Source organism: Stegostoma tigrinum, chromosome 34, assembly GCF_030684315.1.
Source record: "Stegostoma tigrinum isolate sSteTig4 chromosome 34, sSteTig4.hap1, whole genome shotgun sequence".
NCBI lineage: Eukaryota > Metazoa > Chordata > Chondrichthyes > Orectolobiformes > Stegostomatidae > Stegostoma > Stegostoma tigrinum.
The window spans coordinates 25,765,668-25,789,333 of NC_081387.1; the positions used below are offsets into that span (position 1 = coordinate 25,765,668).

Consider the following 23,666-nt stretch of genomic DNA (forward strand, 5'->3'; position numbering starts at 1 on the left):
AACCCTCTCCCCATCGCCCTTTTCTGATGAAGGGTCTGGGCCTGAAACGCAGCTTTTGTGCTCCTAAGATGCAGCTTGACCTGCTGTGTTCACCTAGCCCCACACTTTGTTATCTCGGATTCTCCAGAATCTGCAGTTCCCATTCTCTCATCTTAATCTAATCTCGTCCCTTTTGCCTGCATTTGGTCCATATCTCTCTTAACTTCTTCTTTTTGTATAACTGTCCAGATGCCTTTTAAATGTAGCCACCTCCACCACTTCGTCTGACAACTCGTTCCCTCACACACCATCCTCTGCATGAAATGGTTACCCCTCAGGTCCTTTTCACCTATGCCTGTCATCTTAAACCTGTGCCTTCTACTTTTGGACTACTCCACCCGAAGGAAAAGACCTTATGTATTCTCCCTATCCATGTCCCTGATGAATTTATAAACTGCTATAATGTCGCCCCTCAGTCTCCGACTCGCAAGGGAGTAAAGCCCAAGCCTCTTCAGCCTTTCCCTGTAACTCAAACCTTCCAATCCTGACAAGATCTTTGTAAAGCTTTTCTGCACCCTCTCAAGTTTAAAAACATCCTTCCTATTGAAGGGCGACCTGAAGAGTAGGCAGTATTCCAAAAGTGGCCTCGCCAGTGTTTTGTTCAACCACAACATGACATCCCAACATCTTCCTGAAAAAAAGAGCATAAGGATAGCAAGGTTCAGAAACCTTGGATGTCAAGAGGAATTGAGAACTTAGATGAAAACAAATAGGGAGCATAAATAAGAAAACTTGAAAGAAGCTGCAAACAATCCAAAATAGCAGGAAAGAACTCAAACAAGGAATTCGGAGGGCTAAAGGGGCCAAGAAATGTGCTTGGCAAACAGGATTAAGGAAAACCCAAATGTATTTTGAACATACATAACGAGCAAGAGTGTAACTCGGGAAAGGGCAATTCCATTCAAGGGCAAAGGAAGGAATTTGTGTGGAGCCAGAGGAAATGGCTGAGGTCCTGAATGAACACTGATGCAAAGTATTCATAAAGGAGAAGGACATAGTGGATTTCTGAAGTAGGGTCTGGACCCACAATGTCAGCTTTCCTGCTCCTCTGATGCTGCTTGGCCCGCTGTGTTCATTCAGCTCTACACCTTGTTATCTCAGGACATATTGGAGAGCTGATTCAGGCTCCGGTGATGTGGAGTCCATTGAGGTGGAGGTAAAAAACAGCCAGAGAAAGAAGACACTTGTAGGAGTTATGTGCAGACCCCTATCAGGAGCCATGCCATAAGGAAGGAGTAAAGATTCTCAACAAAGGGATAAATCAATCATGGCTAACCAAGGAAGTGAAGGAGAGGTTTAAGTTTGAAAGAGAAAGCAAGGAGGCAAAAGTCAGTGATAGCCCCGAAGTCAGTGATAAATTCAGAATCCAGAAAAGGAGGACTAGAAAGATAATAAATATGGAGTAAATAAACTATGAGGGCAAACGAGCGAACAATATAAAACCTTACAGCAAGAGCTTTTTAAATATATATAGTGGGGTTTTAAAATGTATTCATGGGATGTGGGTATCAGTGGCCAGGCCAGCATTTACTACCCTTATTGATTATCCATCTGTAATTACTCGGAAGGCCGTCTCACACAAACACACACCACCGTCGTTCTCAGTCTCTCGCACCACACACGTGACCATCGCGTTCTCACACACACACACACACACATATGACCTGCACTCTCTCACACCACCGTCACACTCTGACACATGTACATACAGACCACCATCACCCTCACACACATCACTGTCACCCTCATACACATCGCTGTCACTCTCTCTCAAAGACACGTCACCATCTTTCACATACACAGAACCCTTGCACTCACACAGTCACACAGCACCGTCACTCTCTCACGCTGCTGTCACTCGCACACACATATGTCACTTGTGTGTGTGAGAGTGTGATGGTTATCCAGGCGTGAGAAGGTGACGAACATGAGAGGGTGATGTGTATGCGATGTTTATGTGTGTGAGGAGTGTCGCCTGTGTGAGGAGTGACGTGTGTGAGGAGTGATGGTGAAGCGTGTGTGGAGAGTAACAGAGTTGCGTGAGTGACAGAGACAGTGGCGTGTTGATGAGAATGACGGGGATGTGTGTGTGAGGGGGATGTGTGTGCGAGGGTAATGGTGACGCGTGTGAGGGTGAAGCGTGCGTGAGGGTGATGCATGTGTGAGAGTGACTGTGATGTGTGTGAGGGTGACACTGTCACTGATGCATCACCAGACGCACGCATCTTCACACCCTCACACACACATCACCCTCACACTCTCAAAACTGTCACACTCACCTATATTCACACACACATCATTGTGACTCTCACACACACATCAGCCTCAAACACTCCACCATCGCCCTCACACACACAAACACCATCAACTCACACCCATCATCTTTGAACACATGCCACCGTCACTCTCTCACATCACATCACCATCGCCCTCACACACATGTCACTGTCACCCTCACACACACTCATGGACGTCAGTGTCGCCCACACCCATGCACGTCCCCATCACCCTCTCTCTCTCACACACACACACACACACACACACACGCGTCACTGTCGCCCCCACACAAACATCACCCTGACACACACTGTTGAAGAAACTGAAGTAAATTACATACCAAAGGCCCAGATTTCGAGCCAAGGAGGGTTTATTCATGATATCATGGAGTCAACGCTGACAAAATGTCAGGTTCAAAGACTCCGATCAACACAAAAATGTAGCAGAATTTATACAGTGGTACGAACAAGTGAAACAAACTGCAGTTTTACTGTGAGATAGTAAGAATTGCTGATGCTGGAGTCAGAGATCACACGGTTTGGAGCTGGAGGAACACAGCAGGCCAGGCAGCTTCAGAGGAGCAGGAAAGCAGACGTTTGAGGTTGGGACCTTCTTCAGAAATAGGGTCCTGACCCAAAACATCAGCTTTCCTGCTCCTCTGATGCTGCCTGGCTTGCTGTGTTCCTCCAGCTCCACACTGTGTTACCTCTTACAATGGTACTGTGTTTTAGCAAGGTATGGTCATTACTTAGGCAACCAGGCATACGTTAATTAAAGCAGAATGCGGTGAAGATAAGAGTGTAGAGATGCTGTGGGCCCCAGCTTTTTGCTATCTATCCTACATGACTTCTCAGACTGAGGAAGGGCAGGTTGCAGTTACAGCAATATGCACTGTTTCATAATGCTAAAGTTTCTTGACTTTGGGCTCCTACTCCTGTGTTATTTTAACTCATTACTACTCAGACTAAATTAAACAGTGTCAACATACAATTACAATTCCCCTCCATTTTGATACCCAGGTCAACTTCATCAGTCTTCCTCTGTGAACGGAGGGTCGTACCCCAGGGAAAAAGGTCTCACGCCCAAACATTCCTTCTCATCACCGTCAGGACTGTTGGATATGTAACGGGGAAACATGGGAACAGGGCTTTGTCGCCCCTGGGGGAGGATGGTGCATATTAGGCTGGTCGCTAGGATGCGTATGATCCCACAGTGGGCCAGGGTGCTCCACCAAGTCCCAAAGGGACACCATTCAGACCCCGGGAGGTTGTCGCTGTGGAATTGATTCCCTGTCACTTTTATTTTTCTGACAGCTCACTGAACATGACCTGATAGGCACGTGATGTTTTCAGGCTCATCTGGGATGTAGGTGCAGCAATCCAGTCCGATAACTGGGCAAATACCCTCTTTTTCAGCCAGCACAAGATCTCCAACCAGCCTATTCTGTGGGGCCACTGTTAGCACCACCACAAGTTCAGCAGATGGCAGGGAAATGGCCCGGTATGTTTTCTCCGGAGCAGAGGCAGTTTCATTGGCCAATTTCTTGAGGGCTGAGGCCGTTAATCATTTCCTGGGCTGCTTTCCCCGTACTGTAAATGAAGAAATGCTCGGTCTTGGTTACAGCCGTTTTGCGTCGTTTCATCCGGGGGTTCTGGTGTAAAGGCGGGTGGTGGCGCGTAAGGTGGACCATAAACGCAAGATCACAGGAACCCGAGGTGGGGGAGGGTGGGGTGGTGTGGTGGTGCTGAAGCCAGGCGCAGGCTTTTGAGCCACAGACAGAATATGTGCCATGAAAGGGATTGTGATGGGTGATAAATTTTGGGCACCGGTTTTGTTGAAAATTGCCCAAATGGTTGGCTTTGGGAGTAGTAAGAACACTGTTGGAGCCCTGTGCAAGGAGAGAGCAGTTACGAGCCCCTCAGATCAGAAAGAGTGAGGGGAAAATAGAGACATTATAATATTGGGAGCAATGGCTGTTATCCCTGGGGATACCCTTTCCTCATATTGTTGTTTCAGTGAGACAAATGGGGCCGTGTGGTTGTTTTCAGCAGTTAGCACAAAAACCGGTGACAAGGAGAAGATGTTGCGATAATCGGGCTGGTACCATCCCATGGAAGTGGTGAGGGGGTACCCCATAGACTTCCACTGCTGCCTGTCTGTGTCGGTGATAACGGGATAGTGCCCAGCTTCAGGCTGCAAACCGTCCCGATTCCCGGCTGGTATGCTATTCTGTTTTAATACCCACTCCACCACTTCGGAGGCATTGAAGGGGGTTGGCCGTAATGGGATGCCCCCTTTTGAGTGAATCGGAACGTGGCTGCACACCCAGCAAGGGGAGACATTTAAATGCATTGCATATTCATAGCCTAAAGACAGAAATGAGTTGTGGGCAGGGGTTTGTTCCATGTGATCCGACACAACACCCCACACAAATAGTCCATGTATTACAAACACCAGGAACCTCACTGTCCGTTCCCCCCGGGCAGTCCTGTCACCGTGTTCCGGACCCTGGTTTATAATGGATCCCGTGAATCCAGTCTGGTTTGCCTTCACTTTGACAGCTGTGCTGGTTATCAGTAATACATGATCGGGTCCTTCCCACCTCGGAGAGAAAGAGCCTTTTTCGAGTGATTGGATATGCACAAAATCACCGGGTTTGAATGGATGAGGATTCCCTTGTTTGGGCTTTGGCAGTGCGTTTCCTCCCTTTGCGTGACTGGGCGGAGCTGCCTCATTCAGGGCCTGTGCATACTGCAGGGTCTTCTCATCGAGCCCTGTTAGTGCAACATCCGCCCCGATAATGGGGGGCCTGGTGCCGCTGATCATGGGTTTTCCGTTAAAACTTCCCATGGGATCAGGCCTGTCGTTCCATTAAATTAGGGTGTGTAGGGTCATGGGTAAAGCTTCATGCCCCTTTACCCCAGCCTCCTGGCACAATTTAGCCAGATTATTCTTAAAAGCCCCATGATCCTTTCTCCCACTCCCTAGGACTGGGGCTGATAGGGTATGTGCACTTTCCATTTGTACCCCATTCCCTGAGTCAGAGCCACTACCACCTTTCCTGTAAAGTGCATCCCACTTAACGCTATTTATTCTCACGGGTATTCCGAGCCATGGGATGATGTCTTTCATTAGATATTTCACCGCTGACCTGGCATCATCTTTTCTCGTTGCGAAAGCCTCTGAAACATTCTGAAACATACCCACTGTCACCAATATGTATTTAAACCCTCCAGAGGCCAGCATGTGCACAAAATCTATCTGCAGATTTCCAAAGGGTCCTGCCGGGACTGGCAAGTGGTCAATTCGGGCTTGCGGGCGGGGGTCGTTCCTCTGTTATACTGTTGGCAAATACTACAAATTTCAGTTACCTGCTGAATAGCTGTCGTCATTCCCAGCGGAAACCCCTGCTAGGTAACTTGTTGGAGCATCCCCTGCTTTTCCTACATGCCCTTGGCCATGAGCCAGGAGGGCAAGTGCATGGAGGAGCCCTTTTGGGCAGACCGCCCTGCCATCGGGGTGTCCAGCAGATTACCTGAATCCTGTACAAAACCATGCTGAACCCAGTTTACTTTTCCGAACTCACTGGGCCCTCCCTGGGCCTGTATTGCAACCAACAAATCAATGGCCTGAGGCAATTTTTGACGAGGAAAGAGGAAAAAACCGTTGCTCGGAATAGAGCAGCTGTCTGAGCCGCTTCGCCTGCGGCAGCATCGCCGAGCGAGACTGCGTCTTGCGCTTGTGTGAGCGCCTCGCACTTGATAATGACTAGCCTCCTGGGGAGAAGGATGGCTCGGAGCACGTTACCTGTCAGGGGGGCATGCTGGATGGGCTTACCAGAGGAGATGATAAATCCACAGTGCTGACACATGGTCCCAAAACTCCGAATGCACACCGTGAATCAGTGTAGGTATGAGCAGTCCAAACCTCAGCGAGAATACAAGCGCTGGTGAGCGCGAACAGCTCGGCTGCTTGTGCGGAGGTGCCAGGGGCAGAGCAAAGGCTTCCAGTAATTTAAAAGGGGTGATGGCTGCATCCCGAGTGTGGCGGTGTCATCGGGCCGGTAAGAGGAACAATCGACGAAAAGCACCAAATCGGGAATGTCCAGGGAGTGGAGTGTAAGTCAGGGCGGGGAGATGTGACAGAATCAACGACCTGCAGGCAGTCGTGTTCACTTTCATCTGTCTCCCCATTCTCAGGGAGAAAGGGGGGTGGGTGCTGGCCGAAAGGAAATGTTTGGTTTGGTCAAGAGCATGACCCCGTACCCAGTGCAGCGGGCAGCGGTGAAAGACTGTGTCGCTGCTGAATTCAGAAGCAGTAGGACTGCATGAGGGGCTAAAGTCACACACTTATGGCCCAGAACAGTAGGGTTTGATTTTTTCCAAAATTACAGCAGCGGCGGCAACAGCTCGTTGACAACCCGACATTCCCCTAACCGCGGGAGGCAGCTGAGCTGAGGACGATGCTACCGGTCGCTTTGAGTCTGCCGTGCTCCTGGGCCAGAGTGCCACTCTCCAAACACTCCTTTTCACCAACATAGAGGGCAAAGGGCTTGTTGTAATTGGAAATCCCCAGGGCAGGAACTTGAGTCAGTGCCATTTTGAGCTCTCTTTAGGCTTGTTGCCGCTCTTCAGCCCAGTCTATTTCTGTCAGATGCCTCTGCAATGTAGTCTGCTGCAGCCCAGTATCCATTCGCTGATATTCAGGTACCCGTTGTCTGCGATAGTTCACCGGACTGAGAAAGGACAGCGTTTCTTTTTGTGTCACGGCTCTGGGTGCCTTCAGTCCCACCTCGACCCTCTCTGGTCCCAGTCGGCGGGTACCATTCTCGAGAACAAAGCCCAGGCATTGCACCGAGGGCTGGCACAATTGTAGTTTTGGAGCGGAGACCCAGTGTCCTCTGTCGGCCGGATAACACAGCATCGCCACGGTGTCTCATTGACAGGCATCGCAATCGTGGGAGGCAACCACCAAATCATCGGTAATATTGCAGTACCGCCCTGTCGCCGAGCAATGATAGCCCAGGCAGGTCCGTTTGGACCGCGGAGGCATATACGATCGGGCTGTCAGTGTATCCTTGGGGAAGCCGGGCCCATGTACACTGTCTGCAGCTGTCGGAAAATGTAAAGTGATCTTGGCTGTCCTCATGGAGAGAAACAGAACAGAAAGCTGAGCAGAGCTCAATGACTGTGTAACAGGAGGCCTGGGGGTAGGGAGGACAGACCCACATTGGTGTCAGGGACTACAGGGGTGAGGGGTTCTACAATCTGGCTGATGGTGCGTACGTCCTGGTCAAAGCGCCACTCGCCCTCCTGGTCAGGCTTTGGGATAGGCAGGACGGAGTGTTGTAGGGGCTATGGGCAGGCACAAAACGCCTTGAGTGAGTAACCCCTCGATGACCGGCCTAACCCCCTCCTCTGCCTCCCTTTGACAAACGGTGCTGTTTAATAGAGGGCAGGACAACCCCGGCCCGAACATCCACTCGAAGTGGCAGGGCTGAGGAGACCGGGCCCAACGTGGTTTTTGTGCAGTGCCCACAGGGAGAAAGGGACAGTCTGCAGGAGGAGAGGAAAATACAAGTCTACCAATGGACAGAATGTCACTCCCCATTTCCCAGGCAGGATCCTGATACAGCCCGAGTGAGCCGAAAGGATGTTACTGAGTCCAATCCCAAAAGCGTCAAGAGGTGCCTTTTCGATGCGCAGAGGATTTTCCCCACCTAAACCCTTTAACATGGGCCCAATCAGTTTAGGGGTCGCAGGGCCCGTTACGGCCAAAGTGACATGAGAGAATGTCTCGGGACCCATTGCAAACAAGGAGCCCTGTGTGTGAGTCAAATCAATCACCGCTCCCAGTCCCAAGGAGCTGAAACAAATCTTTCCCCCAAAGTAGAGGGTATCAGACATGTATAAGAAGGGTATAGCTTTTCTCGCGCAATCCTCGGAGTCAGAAATTAATGGGTCTTAGCGAGCAATCTATTGGGAGGGAACAGATGCAACACTCATCACTCCTGTCTGCAAGAGCTGCAGCTCAGCATTTTCTCAAAGGGATTGTTCCGTAGTTGCTAACAGTACAAAACGGCCGTTTCAGATTTTACAGCTTCCGTTTCTTTGAGCAGCTTGCTGTAGGCTTGTGGAATTGAAAGTTCGAGCAATTTGAGAAATAGTTCCTGCTGAGTGCAGTGAATCGTGGCCCCTAACTGGCAAAGCGCTTGGCGTCGCGAATAAACTCACTGGGGAATGTTTCGCAAACAAAAGTCTCACGCACACTGTGATCTCCAATTTGTATCGGCACGGGATGGGACAGGGCCTCAACCACAGGAATTCCAGCTACTCCTACAGTAGAAATCTTTTTAGGAATACAAGGTATTTGCAGAGAGGGGGCACATATGAATTGTCGCGCCAGAATCAATGAGAAAGTTTCCTCATCTCCCTTTAGTTTCTGGTTCTGCCATTGGGTCCTCCTGGGGAGAAGAGGATAATCTGATCACTGCAGCCTGTATTTCTGCCCCTCTGTGGCCCTCCAATTGCCCCGAGGGAAAGGGCTGTTCAGTGTAAAAGGGACACTCTGTTTCTGGTCTATTCTGCGGGTCCCTTCTGCCCCGCTGCAGCAGTCCCTGACCCAGTGGCCTTTCTGCCCGCATCGCCAGCAGACATCCTGCTCTCTGTCTCTTCCCTGCCATCTCCGACCACAGTCACCATCATGGGGCTTTCATTGGTTCCCTCTGTCAGCTCCAGATCTGAGCCTCTGGACAAACTGGCCTTTCAGTTCCCTTGATCTTTTTGTAAACAAGCCTTGCTGATCCATGTTGGTCAGAGACGTAAGAATCTTGTCCCATCCCTGCTGCTGCCAGGTCAGGTTCGCCAGTTTAGGCGCAGTGAGGATCAAGGCAATTTAAAAGGGTTTGGATGGCTCGGGGTCCGTGCTGCTCAAGTGCCACAACTGCTGAGGATTCCCAAGTATCCGTAAATATAGCAATGAAGTCTGTGAGCACTCATACACATTACTGGAAAACATAACCGAGTCCCTGCTGTCTCCAGTTTCTGGCCAAACCTTATCGGCGGGTGATCCTGGAGGGACCAGCACGTCCCCGAGCATCTTTCTTTGTTTCATGGTTTCCTTGATCTTCTTCATGGCTTCCTTCTTCATCCTCACGGGGATCTCTTCCTCCTCGGGATTCTTGGCTTCTTTTCCCATTCTGGTGCCCATCGCCTTTAACAATCCCACTTCTGAAGGAATCAAACTCTGGATTCAAATGCATGTTAATACTTTATAGTTATACACCTTAACTCTCTGTGTTTCTATGTTCTGATTTGCCCTTCCCAACCCTGAGATCTCTTTCTATCTCAGTCCTCGAAGTCTCCTTGACTCTTTCTTTTGTCTCAACAGTTCATGTGTTATAACTTGAGGATTTCGTCACGAGTTTCTGTTTCCACATGTGGCATTGCCCGTCCCGTCTCTCCAGTCACCCCGAGATCGGATCAGGGCGGCACATTGTGGGTCACTGCTGGGGAAACTTGAATCCCTCTCTCACTTCCTTTTCATCGATTTGTTCGGATCCCATATAAGCATCGTATATGGAGACAGGAATCCTGCCGGCTACGCCAGAATGTCAAAGTCACTCAATCAGGTCACACACCAAAGGCCCAGACTACGAGATAGGATGGATTTTATTCATGATATCACGGGGAGTCAATGCTGACAAACGGTCAGCTCCGAAGACTCTGACAAGCACAAAAAAAGCAGAATTTGTACAAACAAGTTCAAACAAACTGCAGTTGTACTGTGTTTTCGCAAGTCACGGTCATTACTTCGGCAAATGATACACATTAATTAAGACCATAAGACACAGGAGTGGAAGTAAGGGCATTCGGCCCATCGCGTCCACTCCGCTATTTAATCATGGCTGATGGGCATTTCAACTCCACTTCCCTGCACTCTCCCCGTAGCCCTTAGTTCCTTGTGAGATCAGGAATTTATAAATCTCTGCCTCATCAGTTAAAGCGGAACGCGGTGAAGATAAGGGGGTACAGATGCTGTCAGCTCCAGCTTTTTGCTGTCTGTCCTACGTGACTTCTCAGACAAGGGAAAGGCAGGTTGCAGTTACAGCAATGTGCGCTGTTTCATACAGGAAAAGTTTTCCTCTGTCGTGCTCCTGGTCATGTGTTATTTTAACTCAATACTACTCAACCTAAATTAAACAGTCTGAACATACAACTATTCCACACACACCAGCTGACACCTCCTCCATCCCCACACACATTCCTCCCAGACACCCATCACCTCAGACACCCATCCTCCTCCCGCTGACACACACGTTCCTGCAAACACAGCACCCCTCACACACGTGCCACACAGAAACTCATCCAACTCACCCACATTCCCCCGCATTGCACAAACAGTCCCTCCGACGGACATCCCTTCCCCCCAGCACACGCCTTCTCCCTATTCCCCCACCACACACCTTCGACATTCACAAACACACACACGCACACACAATTCCATCCCGACCCCACACCTCCTTCCAATTCCCACAATTAGATCCACCCTTGTACCCTCAGCACACATGACCTTTCACTACACCCTTATCTTCCCACACACACATTTCCCCCAAAACACACCCACTCACACACGCCCCTCATACTTCGCCCCCCCCATGTGCAAGCTCACAGCACACACATGCCATCCCAGCTAGAAACCCTACCCACCCCCCACACACTCATTCCCCCATTTACAGCCCACAAAGACATCCATCTCCACCACATACTTGCTCCTCCACAAACACCCCCCAGCACACACACGTTCCCCACCGACACACACCTTCCCACACATCCATACCCATCCCAGACGCAACCTTAATCCACATTACTCCCCCTATATCCAACCAACCAAACCCCCACACACTCAAATCCCATTCACACAGAAATGCCACCCACCCCCAACCAACACCTGCATCCACTCACATTTCCCCACCTGCACACACTGCCGTAAAGATATGATTAGATTCAATTTGATTCCCCTACAGTGTGGAAACAGGCCCTTAAGCCCACCAAGTCCACACCGCCCCGTGGAGCATCCCACCCAGACCCATCCCCATCCCCTTATAACCCACACACCCCGAACACTACGGGCAATTTAGCATGGCCAATCCGCCTAACCTGCACATCTTTGGACTGTGGGAGGAAACCGGACCAGACACGGGGAGAATGTGCAAACTGCGCACAGACAGTTACCTGAGGCTGGAATTGAACCCAGGTCCCTGGTGCTGTGAGGCTGCAGTGCTAAACACTGAGCCACTGCTCCACCCGATATGATCCCCACACTCACAAATGCCCCACCCTCTCTCCCCACACAAATATTCCCCCTCCTCATACACACATTCCCCCCACCGTCACACACCCCCTCCCCCCCAAACACATTCCTCACACACACTGACACCCACACAGACACACACCCTCACCCACCCACACACACACGGAGTGTCCCTAATTCTCTGTATTTTCTCTCCCAGTCTCACTGACCCTGGATGTGGAAACAGCAAATCCCGAGCTCGAGGTGTCTGAGGATCTGAAGAGTTTGAGACGGACCGGGACCCGGAGGGATCTCCCTGACACCGGGAAGAGGTTTACAGACTGGGAGTGTGCCCTGGGATCAGAGGGATTCACATCGGGGAGACATTACTGGGAGGTGGAGGTGCTGGGGAATCGGGACTGGAGACTGGGAGTGGCCTCAGAGTCTGTGGAGAGGAAGGGCTGGGTCAGTCTGATCCCTGAGAATGGATTCTGGATCATTGGGCGGGAATGGGATCAGTTTTATATAAACAACACTCAATCCCCTCTCCGTGTCGGTCAGGTCCCCGGGAAAGTGGGAATTTATCTCAGTTATGAGTCTGGGACAGTTTCATTTTACAACGCGGACACCAAGTCCCATCTCCACACCTTCACTGGGAATAAATTCACTGGGAAACTTTATCCTTTCTTCGGGAGTTGGGATTTAAACCAGTTTCTGAGAATCTGCACCGAAGGGGCGGGGCCTCCCTGACGTCACCGTGACCTGACCCCGGGGTTAGGGTCAGAGGTCGGGGTCGGAAACATGTCATTGAGGTTCCAGCTTTTACTTTGTACAATCACAGCCAGTCTGTAAATAAAACTAATACAAGGATAAATGTTGGAGAGTTAAAATAAACAGTAAATTAAATATCTTGTGTCTCTCCTTCATTTACTCGCTGCTTCAGTCCCACCCTCCCTCCCTTCACCTGCTCCCCAGTCTGGAGCTGGGATTTCTCTGTGTTTCCATTTCTCACTCTGCGCCCAGAACATGAAATCCCGAGGGAGAAATCCAAACACTGAGGGGAGGCAAAGCTGCATTTGTGTAGCACCAGGCTTTTAGCTCTTCCCCTGGTTGGTGACAGGAATTGCACAAATTTGGGGCCGCACGGTGGCACAGTGCCGGGTTCAATTCCAGCCTCGGGCCACTGTCTGTGCGGACCTCGCACTTTCTCCCCGTGTCTTGCGGAGGTTTCCTCCCGCAGTCCGAAGATGTGCAGGTTCGGCGGATTGGCCGTGTTAAATTGCCCGGAGTGTTCAGCGGGGTGTAGACTGGGTGGGTTATAGGGGGTTGGGTCTGGGTGGGATGCTCGGTGTGGACTTGTTGGGCCGAAGGGCCTGTTTGCACACTGTTGGGATTCTATTCTATAATCTCTTCGAAGAGGAGGAGAATTTGGAAATCTTGTTTGCACAGAGCAAGATTTTTACTCCCTTTTACAGCGAGGAATGAAATAAAACTGCAGCTGATCAGGGGATTCAGCGCTAAAGCTTCTTTCGATCAGACAATCCCGGCAGGACCACAACTGAAAGAGAATTGGATCAGGAAAAAAGGAGGAAAATAACCATGAGACAGGACTTCCCACTTCCCGTGCTCCTGTCACACACCGAGTCCCTCTGGGGAAATGCCGGACTGCCCGTCTGCACTGGAAACGTTAACTCTGTTTCTCTCTCCCCAGGTACTGCCAGACCTGCTGAATTTCTACAGAACTTTGTGTTTTAGCCCAGCAACTGAGTGTGATTGTTCCTTTTACAGTTCCTGCAGCTACTGGTGGTCATTGTGGGAGCTCCAATTCCATGTCCAGGAATCTCACCATTCCTGGTAAATGTAAGAAGGATTTGCAAAATGATCCTCAATCTGTGCGGCCGAGTCATGAGAACAACTTCCTTTGCCATTAATTCCACAAGAGCGACTTAAGCCAGGGGCAGGAGCGCTACCAATGGTCCACAAGATTATCCAGTTCCTCGGGTTCGTCACAGCGAGTCCCATTTGCACTTCAACAGTTTGATCCCAGTAGAAGAATAATTGGTGCAATGTTGCCACCTTCCGGCGGGGAATAGTACTGCGGTTTGTAGCAGACGCCGATGGGATTTCTGAACGGCCATGTTATACGTGGTACAGCACCGCCTCCAGCTGGCGATAAATGGTACTGCGACAAAATATCTGCGACGGACATCGCTCATATGCCGAAAAATTAAAATAGTGCGGATGCTGGACATCCGAAATCAAAGTCGGAAAAGCTGCAAATCCTCAGCAGGTCAGGCAACACCTGCGGAGACAGAAACAGAGTGAACATTTCAAATCTGAAATGAATCCTCAGGGTGAGTCACTCTCCAGCACTTTGACTCCAACAAGGGTTGCAGGGAAGAGAAAAAGAAAGCAGGAGCACCACCAAGTGACGGAAAGCGGTAATGCGGTTGGGTGCAGGGGTAAACGTGAAGTCCCATTCGTAGCCACCAGGTGGCGGTGAATGTCTACAGAAAATATTAACATTGACAGACATTTACACAGAGACCAATCAAAAGTAAAATAATGAATGTGTTCCTGAGATTGGCCGTGACATAACGAATCAGATTAAATGATGTAATTGCACACAAATCAAGCTGGAGGCTGGAATGGTCTCCTTCTGTTCTGATTAAATGGCATCACGGTTCTCAGGTTAAAGTGAATCAGTGAGCAGCTTGTGGTTTGAGGTTTTCTGTTCTACAGGCAGGACATGCTTTTACACAGAATTTGGCAAACTTTAGGCTCACTGGCTGAGAGTTTCCTGCTTTCTGTCTCGCTTCTTCCTTGACAAGAGGTGTTACATGAATGACCCTGAAAAAAATTTGAAAAGATTCATGATCATTAACACTATCTCAGCAGCCACTGCCATTCAGACAGTGGGAGGCAGGCCATCAGGTCCAGTTTTCCGTTCTCATGGGTTTCCTGGTAACTTCTCCAGTGAGTAGTATTGTGATCAGTTCCTCTCTCCCCCAAAATTCTTTCAAGATTTTCAAATATTGTTGATTTAATTTTGCATCTTCACCAGTGAAAACAGACACATTCTCTGTCTCCACCAGTTCCTTGTTGTTGATGATTAATTCAACAGTCTCACCCTCAGAGGGACTTTAGTTCCTCTCCATAAACAGAAAACAGTTACCAGTTGAGCCTTGGCTGGAGAAAGTAAACGGGAATATTCCCCCACATAGTGATATTGGGAACTCAAGGACCCAAAACATCAACTTTCCTGTTTCCCCGAAGCTGTCTGGTCTGCTCTGTTCCACCAGCTTCACACTATATTGTCCCTGACTCCCCAGTATCTGCAGTTCTTGCTGTTTCTGGCTCACTAATGTCCTTTCAGGAAGGACATCAGCAGAAGCAGCAAGAACCACTGAATATTGATGTAATGTGAATGTCCTTCCCTGAAGGGAAACTGCCATCCTTTCCATGTGTGTCCTGCATGTGACTTCAGACCCACAGCAATGTGGCTGGCTCTGAACCACCCCGGGGATGGGGAGCAAATGCTAGCCCAGCTGGCGATGCCCTCATCCCTCAAATGAATACTTGGAAAGATAAGGAGAGACGATATGTTATAAAAGATACAAGTGTAAATGGGGTGCAGATGGACCTGGGGATGAATGTGCAGAATTTGTTGATGGCAGCAGAATAGATGAAGGAAAGGGGTTACAAAGGCTGCTGGGAATCTGTGTTTAATAAATAGAGGCAGAGGGGGCACAACAGGGAGGTGATGATAAATTGTCATAAAACACTGGCTCTACTGGATGTGAGTTTGCTCACTGAGCTGGAAGGTTAGTTTCCAGATGTTTCGTCACTTTTTTTTATTTGAAAAGATATACTTTATTCACAGAATGTACAGAAAAATAAAACATTTATACACCTACCCAGACATGCAAGCCACTCCGGGTTACCCAGGGAGTAATTACACCAACTAAAGGAAAAAATACAAACAAAGAAGAAAAAAACAAAGCAAAGAAAATACCCGGCAGTTGTCACCCGGCACCGTCCCCGTCGGCCGCCTGACCAGTTGGGGAAGGAGCCACCTGGGCCCAGTTACCAGATAGGGCCCTTGATTCTATTCTGGGCGAGGGGTTTCATATGGTGGTCTTTCCCCACGGCGCCTTGGCGGCGGCTGCCCCAAGCTTTAGCGCGTCCCTCAGCACGTAGTCCTGGACCTTGGAGCGCGCCAGTCTGCAACACTCGGTCGGGGTCAGTGCTTTCAGCTGGCAGACCAGCAAGTTGCGGGCAGACCAAAGAGCGTCTTTCACCGCATTGATGGTCCTCCAGGCGCAGTTGATGTTGGTCTCGGTGTGCATCCCGGGAAACAGCCCGTAGAGCACGGAGTCCCGCGTCACGGAGCTGCTCGGGACGAACCTCAACAAATACCACTGCATCCCCCTCCAGACCTCCTGCGCGTAGGCACACTCCAGAAGGAGGTGATCGACAGTCTCGTCCCCGCCGCAGCCACCTCGAGGGCAGCGTGCGGTGGCGCAGAGATTCTGGGCATGCATAAAGGATCTCACTGGCAGAGCCCCTCTCACCGCCAGCCAAGCAATGTCCTTGTGTTTGTTTGAAAGTTCTGGCGATGAGGCATTCTGCCAAATGACGTTGGCAGTCTGCGTGGGGAACCACATGACGGGATCCACCCTCTCCTTTTCCCGAAGGGTCTCGAGGATACTATGTGCTGACCACTGCCTGACGGCCTTGTGGTCAAAGGTGTTTCCCTTCAAAAATTTCTCCACGAAGGACAGGTGGTACGGGACGGTCGAACTACTCGGAGCGTTCCGCGGCAACGAGGCCAGGCCCATCCTTCGCAACACCGGGGACAGGTAGAACCTCAGTAAGGAGTGACACTTGGTGTTTGCGTACTAGGGATCTACGCACAGCTTGATGCAGCCGCACACAAAGGTAGCCGTCAGGGTGAGGGTGGCGTTCGGTACGGCCTTTCCCCCATTTTCCAGGTCTTTGTACATGGTGTCTCTGCGGACCCGGTCCATCCTCGACCCCCAAATGAAGTGGAAGATGGCCCGGGTGACGCAGCGGCGCAGGTCCAGGGAATAGGCCAGGCCTGCGCCACATACAACAGTCCCGAAAGCCCCTCGCACGTGACAACCAGGTTCTTACCCGCGATGGAGAGGGACCGGAGCGTCCACCTGCCCAGCTTCTGCTTCAGTTTGGTGATACGCTCCTCCCAAGTCTGAGTGCACCCCCCAGCTCCACCGAACCAAACACCCAGCACCTTCAGGTAGTCTGTCCTGACGGTGAAGGGAATGAAGGAGCGGTCATCCCAGTTTCCAAAGAACATGACCTCGCTCTTACTCGTGTTGACTTTGGCACCCGAGGCCAGTTCAAACTGGCTGCAGATGTCCAACAGCCTACTCACTGACCGACGATCGGTGCAGAAGACAGCGACATCGTCCATGTACAGGGAGGTCTTGACCTGTAGGCCTCCGCGGCCTGGGATAGTCACGCCCTTCAGGCTCACGTCCTTCCTGATGGATGCGGCGAAGGGCTCCAAACAGCACACGAACAAGGCAGGAGAGAGCGGGCAGCCCTGCCTGACTCCAGATCTGACGGGAAAAGTGTCCGATTCCCACCCGTTGATCGAGACTGCGCTCACGATGTTTGTGTAGAGCAGCCGGATCCAATTGCGGATGCCCTCCCCGAACCCCAATTTGGAGAGGACATCCCTCATGTAAGCATGAGAGACCCTGTCGAAGGCCTTCTCCTGGTCCAGGCTGACGAGGCAGGTGTCCATCCTCCTGTACGTAGGCGATCGTATCCCTGATGAGCGCGAGGCTCTCAGCGATCTTCCTGCCCGGCACAGCACAGGTTTGCTCAGGGTGAATCACTGACTCCAGGACAGACCTGACCCAGTTGGCTATGACCTTGGACAGGATTTTGTAGTCCACGTTCAATAGTGAAACGGGACGCTAATTCTTAATTTCTTCCCTCTCCCCCTTCCTCTTGTAAATGAGGGCGATGATGCCCTTCCTCATGGACTTGCACATTTCCCCTGCCCGAAGCGCACTATCGTACACCTCCAGCAGATCCTGGCCGACCAGGTCCCACAGAGCAGAATACAGCTCGACCGATTAGCCGTCGCTCCCGGGAGTCTTATTCCTCTCCAGGGACTTGAGGGCTCTGGTCAGCTCGTCCAGGGATATCGGCTGGTCCAGCCACTCCCTCGTGCCATCGTCTAAGACGTCCATGATAGATGACAGGAACAACTCGGAGGCTGTGCTGTCCATGGGTTTGCGTCGTACAGTGCGGCATAGAAGGATCTGCTGATCCTCAAAATTTCGGGCCGAGACGATGTCACCGAGCTGTCATCCTCCTTCAGCCGGCTAAGGACAGACCTCTCTTTGTGCACCTTCTGAAAGAAGAAACGTGAGCACGTCTCGTCCTGCTCCACGGAGCGGACCCTGGACCGGAAGTTTATCCTGGAGGCCTCCGTGGCGAAGAGTGAGGCTTGCTGGCCCCTCACCTCACGGAGGACCTCCGTGACATCGACCCGCATCGAGTGCAGAAGGAGCAGGTTCTGCATCCTTTTCTGGAGTAGCGACAGCTTTCCCAGCCTCTCTCTCGCCTTCTGAACACCCTTGAGGACAAAGAACCTCTTGATGTTCTGCTTCACCATCTCCCACCAGTCGCCCGGAGACTCAAAGAGGGGTTTCACGGTTCTCCAACCAGCGTACTCCCTCTTAAGCTCCTCGACGTTCTTTCGGGTCAACAGAGGCTGTTGAGCTTCCACGTCCCCTTGCCGGCCTGCTGGTCGTCCTGTCAATGACAGTCGGCCAGCAGGAGGCAGTGGTCAGAGAAGAACACCGGCTCAGCGCCGGTGGACCTGACCGCGAACGCCCGTGACACAAACAGGAAGTCTATCCTTGAGCGGATAGACCCGTCTGGCCACGACCAGGTGTATCTCCGCTCTTCTCCGTCTGCAGGGGTGCTGAAGACATCGAGCAGCTTGGCGTCCTTCACCGTGCCCATCAGGAATCTGGACGTGACGTCCCGTTGACTCCCCCCACCCGCTGTCCCCACGCCGGATCTTCCATCTGCATCAATGATGCAGTTGAAGTCTCCGCCTAGGATGACCGGCCTGGACGTAGCCAGCAGGGGTGGAAGCCGCTGCAGGACGGCCAACCGCTCACTCCGTACCACTGGGGCGTACACGATGATCAGCCTCAGGGGAGCGTTCCTGTAGGTGATGTCAGCCACTAGGAGGCGCCCCCCCCACCACCTCCTGAACTTGAGAGATGGTGAAGTTGCGCCCCCGCAGCAGAATAGCCAGGCCCGAGGAGCGACAGTCGTTACCCCCCGACCAGATCGAAGGCCCACAGGTCCAGGCGCCGGACCATTTCCCGTACCTCCCGAGGTGCGGTATCCCGCACTCCTGCAGAAACAGGAGGTCCGCCTTGATGGTGGTCAGGTAGGCCAGCGTGGACACACATCTTGCGATGGACTTGACGCTGCGCACGTTAATGCTCGCAATTCGTACCCCCACTGTGGGCAGTGACCGCAGAACCCTCCCCAAGTCCAAGGTCCAGCCCCTCCATCTGTCCCTTCATGCCCATTGCCCGGGCGAACTGCTGGACGTTCTCCGGGCTCAGGAAACCGTCCTTGCTTCCTTCCGGGTGGCATCCCCCCATCGGGGGTACCGAGGCAGGAGGGTCCGGCTCTGTGTCAGGCTGGGGACACGCTGTTTGCTGCTTCCCGCCTGCAGGTTCCGGAGAGAGCCTCAGGGCGCCTCCTGTCACCTGGAAGCGGGGTGCTGCTTTCCTTCTCCCTGGAAATCTTCAGCTTCTGCATTGGGTGGGCCTCCTCCGAATCCCCCTCGTCAGAGGAGCTCTTATAGCCCCCCTGTAGCTGCCTCTTCCAGCCTGATGGTTGCGGTGCTGGGTCCCTCCGGCGCGCCTTCCTCCTCGCCTTCCGGACCGTTGTCCACTCCCCTGGGTCACTTGTCGCCTCCTCCATCGACTCCGGGTTGTCGGGGGGGAGCAGAGCCTGCAGGGGCGCTTTGCTGGCCTCGGGTCCATACCGGGGGCTGGGCCCTCCTGCACGACCTGGCCCTCCAGCACATTAGGGGGATCCTTGCTGGGCCCTGGTGCCTTCCTCTCCTCCAGGGGGCGCTGGCCCTGCATTGCCCCTGCTGGCGACCTGGGCGTCGGTGGTCCCCCGGCACGGGCATGCCCTATAGAGGTGGCCCACTTCCCCGCAAAGGTTGCAGCTTTTCTCTTGTGGTCAATCCTTTGCAAGGTGTCCCTCCTCCCTGCAGTTCCTGCAGATGGTGGATTGCAGTCGGCCGCCATGTGACCTGACCTACCACAGGCATGGCAGCCTTTGGGTTGCCCTGCATAGGTCAGGTAGCCCTTGCTCCCGCCGATCGCGAAGCTGGATGGTGGGTGTACGATGTTCCCATCCGCGCCCGTCCTCAGCGTCACCTTGACCTGCCTCTTACTCGTCCAGATGCCAAAGGGGTCCATGATGTCAGTTAGGTCACCTTCCACCTTCACGTACCTTCCAAGGAAGGTCAGGACATCAACTGCTGGCACATGTGGGTTGTACATATGTACAGTCACCATACGGCTCCTCTGCGCTGGCATCACAAACAGCGGGACAGCGGGCAATACAGAGAGGGGGCCCTCACCTCCTTTCTCCTTGAAAGCCTCCAGGAAGCGCTCGCAAAGCTTGGCACTCCTGAAGGTCACGTCGTAAAAACCTCCTCCGGGGAAATCCTGCAGGCAGTAAATGTCCGCAGCAGCGAACCCACAACAGTCCAACAGGACCCTCTTCACGAAGAAGGTGCGGTCCACAGGTGCACCTTCATCCACCTTCTTTACGGAAACGCGGATGGTGTTCCGGACCCCCTAACCTGGGGCACGAGTACTTGCCGCAGCCATCGTTGCAGGTTGGCTGCTCCCCTGAACCAGCGTTCGGCCGAAGCCAGCATTAAGATCCACTGGTCGCAAGGGTGCACAGCCAATCCGACGTCTTCCTTTCACCTCCAAGACAGCACTCTCCTCCTCTCAGTCCACAGGAGAGTGGGTCTTTATTTTGATAATAAAGTGTGGAGCTGGATGAACACAGCAGGCCAAGCAGCATCTCAGGAGCACAAAAGCTGATGTTTTGGGCCTAGACCCTTCATCAGAGAGGGGGATGGGGAGACGGTTCTGGAATAAATAGGGAGAGAGGGGGAGGTGGACCGAAGATGGAGAGAAAAGAAGATAGGTGGAGAGGAGAGTACAGGTGGGGAGGTAGGGAGGGGATAGGTCAGTCCAGGGAAGACGGACAGGTCAAAGAGTTGGGATGAGGTTAGTGGTAGGAAATGGAGGTGCGGCTTGGGGTGGGAGGAAGGGATGGGTGAGAGGAAGAACAGGTTAAGGAGGCAGAGACAGGCTGGGCTGGTTTTGGGATGCAGTGGGGGGAGGGGACGAACTGGGCTGGTTGTGTGGTGCAGTTGGGGGAGGGGACGAACTGGGCTGGTTTTGGGATGCGGTGGGGGGAGGGGAAGAGCTGGGCTGGTTGTGTGGTGCAGTGGGGGGAGGGGACGAACTGGGCTGGTTTTGGGATGCAGTAGGGGAAGGGGAGATTTTGAAGCTGGTGAAGTCCACATTGATACCATTGGGCTGCAGGGTTCCCAGGCGGAATATGAGTTGCTGTTCCTGCAGCCTTCGGGTGACATCATTGTGGCACTGCAGGAGGCCCATGATGGACATGTCATCTAAAGAATGGGAGGGGGAGTGGAAATGGTTCGGGACTGGGAGGTGCATTTACCCACTCCAACCTCTCCCCTGCAGAACTGGCAGCCCTCCGCTCCCTCTGGTCCAACCCCAACCTCACCATCAAACCCGCAGACAAGGGTGGCGCAGTGGTAGTATGGCGCACTGACCTCTACATCGCCGAGGCCAAACGCCAACTCTCCGACACCACCTCCTCCCGCCCCCTCGATCATGACCCCACCCCTGAGCACCAAACCATCATCTCCAACACCATTCATGACCTCATCACCTCAGGGGACCTCCCACCCAGAGCCTCCAACCTCATTGTTCCCCAACCCCGCACGGCCCGTTTCTATCTCCTTCCCAAAATCCACAAAACCGCCTGCCCTGGTCGACCCATTGTCTCAGCCTGCTCCTGCCCCACCGAACTCATCTCCACCTATCTGGACTCCATTTTCTCCCCTTTGGTCCAGGAACTCCCCACCTACGTCCGTGACACCACCCACGCCCTCCACCTCCTCCAAGACTTCCAATTCCCAGGCCCCCAACACCTCATTTTCACCATGAACATCCAGTCCCTATACACCTGTATTCCGCATGCAGATGGCATCAAGGCCCTCCGCTTCTTTCTGTACCGCAGGCCCAACCAGTCCCCCTCCACCGACACCCTCATCTGCCTAGCTGAACTCGTCCTCACCCTCAACAACTTCTCTTTAAATTCCTCCCACTTCCTACAGACTAAGGGGGTGGCCATGGGCACCCGCATGGGCCCCAGCTATGCCTGCCTCTTTGTAGGTTACGTGGAACAGTCCCTCTTCCGCACCTACACAGGCCCCAAACACCACCTCTTCCTCCGTTACATTGATGACTGTATCGGCGCCGCCTCTTGCTCCCCAGAGGACCTCGAACAGTTCATCCACTTCACCAACACCTTCCACCTCAACCTTCAGTTCACCTGGACCATCTCCAGCACATCCCTCACCTTCCTGGACCTCTCAGTCTCCATCTCAGGCAACCAGCTTGTAACTGATGTCCATTTCAAGCCCACCGACTCCCACAGTTACCTAGATTACACCTCCTCCCACCCACCCTCCTGCAAAAATTCCATCCCCTATTCCCAATTCCTCCACCTCCGTCTCCTCCCACGATGAGGCATTCCACTCCTGCACATCCCAGATGTCCAAGTTCTTCACGGACTGCAACTTTCCCCCCACAGTGGTCGAGAACGCCCTTGACCGCGTCTCCCGTATTTCCCGCAACACATCCCTCACACCCCGCCCCTGCCACAACCGCCCAAACAGGATCCCCCTCGTTCTCACACACCACCCCACCAACCTCCGGATACAACGCATCATCCTCCGACACTTCTGCCATCTACAATCCGACCCCACCACCCAAGATGTTTTTCCATCCGCACCCTTGTCTGCTTTCCGGAGAGACCACTCTCTCCGTGACTCCCTTGTTTGCTCCACACTGCCCTCCAACCCCACCACACCCGGCACCTTCCCCTGCAACCGCAGGAAATACTACACTTGCCCCCACACCTCCTCCCTCACCCCTATCCCAGGCCCCAAGATGACATTCCATATTAAGCAGAGGTTCACCTGCACATCTGCCAAAGTGGTATACTGTATCCATTGTACCCAGTGTGGCTTCCTCTACATTGGGGTAACCAAGCGGAGGCTTGGGGACCGCTTTGCAGAACACCTCCGCTCGGTTCGCAATAAACAACTGCACCTCCCAGTCGCGAACCATTTCAACTCCCTCTCCCATTCTTTAGATGACATGTCCATCATGGGCCCCCTGCAGTGCCACAATGATGCCACCCGAAGGTTGCAGGAACAGGAACTCATATTCCGCTCTAGAACCCTGCAGCCCAATGGTATCAACGTGGACTTCACCAGCTTCAAAATCTCCCCTCCCCCCACTGCATCCCAAAACCAGCCCAGCTCTTCCCCTCCCCCCACTGCATCCCAAAACCAGTCCAGCCTGTCTCTGCCTCCCTAACCTGTTCTTCCTCTCACCCATCCCCTCCTCCCACCCCAAGCCGCACCTCCATTTCCTACCTACCAACCTCATCCCACCTCCTTGACCTGTCTGTCTTCCCTGGACTGACCTATCCCCTCCCTACCTCCCCACCTACACTCTCCTCTCCACCTATCTTCTTTTCTCTCCATCTTCGGTCCGTCTCCCCCTCTCTCCCTATTTATTCCAGAACCCTCACCTCATGTCCCTCTCTGATGAAGGGTCTAGGCCCGAAACGTCAGCTTTTGTGCTCCTGAGATACTGCTGGGCCTGCTGTGT

General features: G+C 52.6%; 2 protein-coding genes across 4 annotated transcripts in view; one reads left to right on the forward strand and one right to left on the reverse strand.

The window, feature by feature from the left end:
- LOC125446346 (butyrophilin subfamily 1 member A1-like) overlaps positions 1-12,498 on the forward strand; it is a 79,479-nt gene extending 66,981 nt beyond the window's left edge. For all 3 annotated transcript variants that reach the window (XM_059639768.1, XM_059639769.1, XM_059639771.1), the window contains one exon: positions 11,828-12,498. In XM_059639768.1, the coding sequence (XP_059495751.1) occupies positions 11,828-12,357 (530 nt within the window). In that variant the 3' untranslated portion in view covers positions 12,358-12,498. The remainder of the gene's footprint in view (positions 1-11,827) is intronic.
- LOC125450601 (uncharacterized) overlaps positions 1-23,666 on the reverse strand; it is a 506,390-nt gene that overhangs the window by 172,633 nt on the left and 310,091 nt on the right. The window lies entirely within an intron of this gene.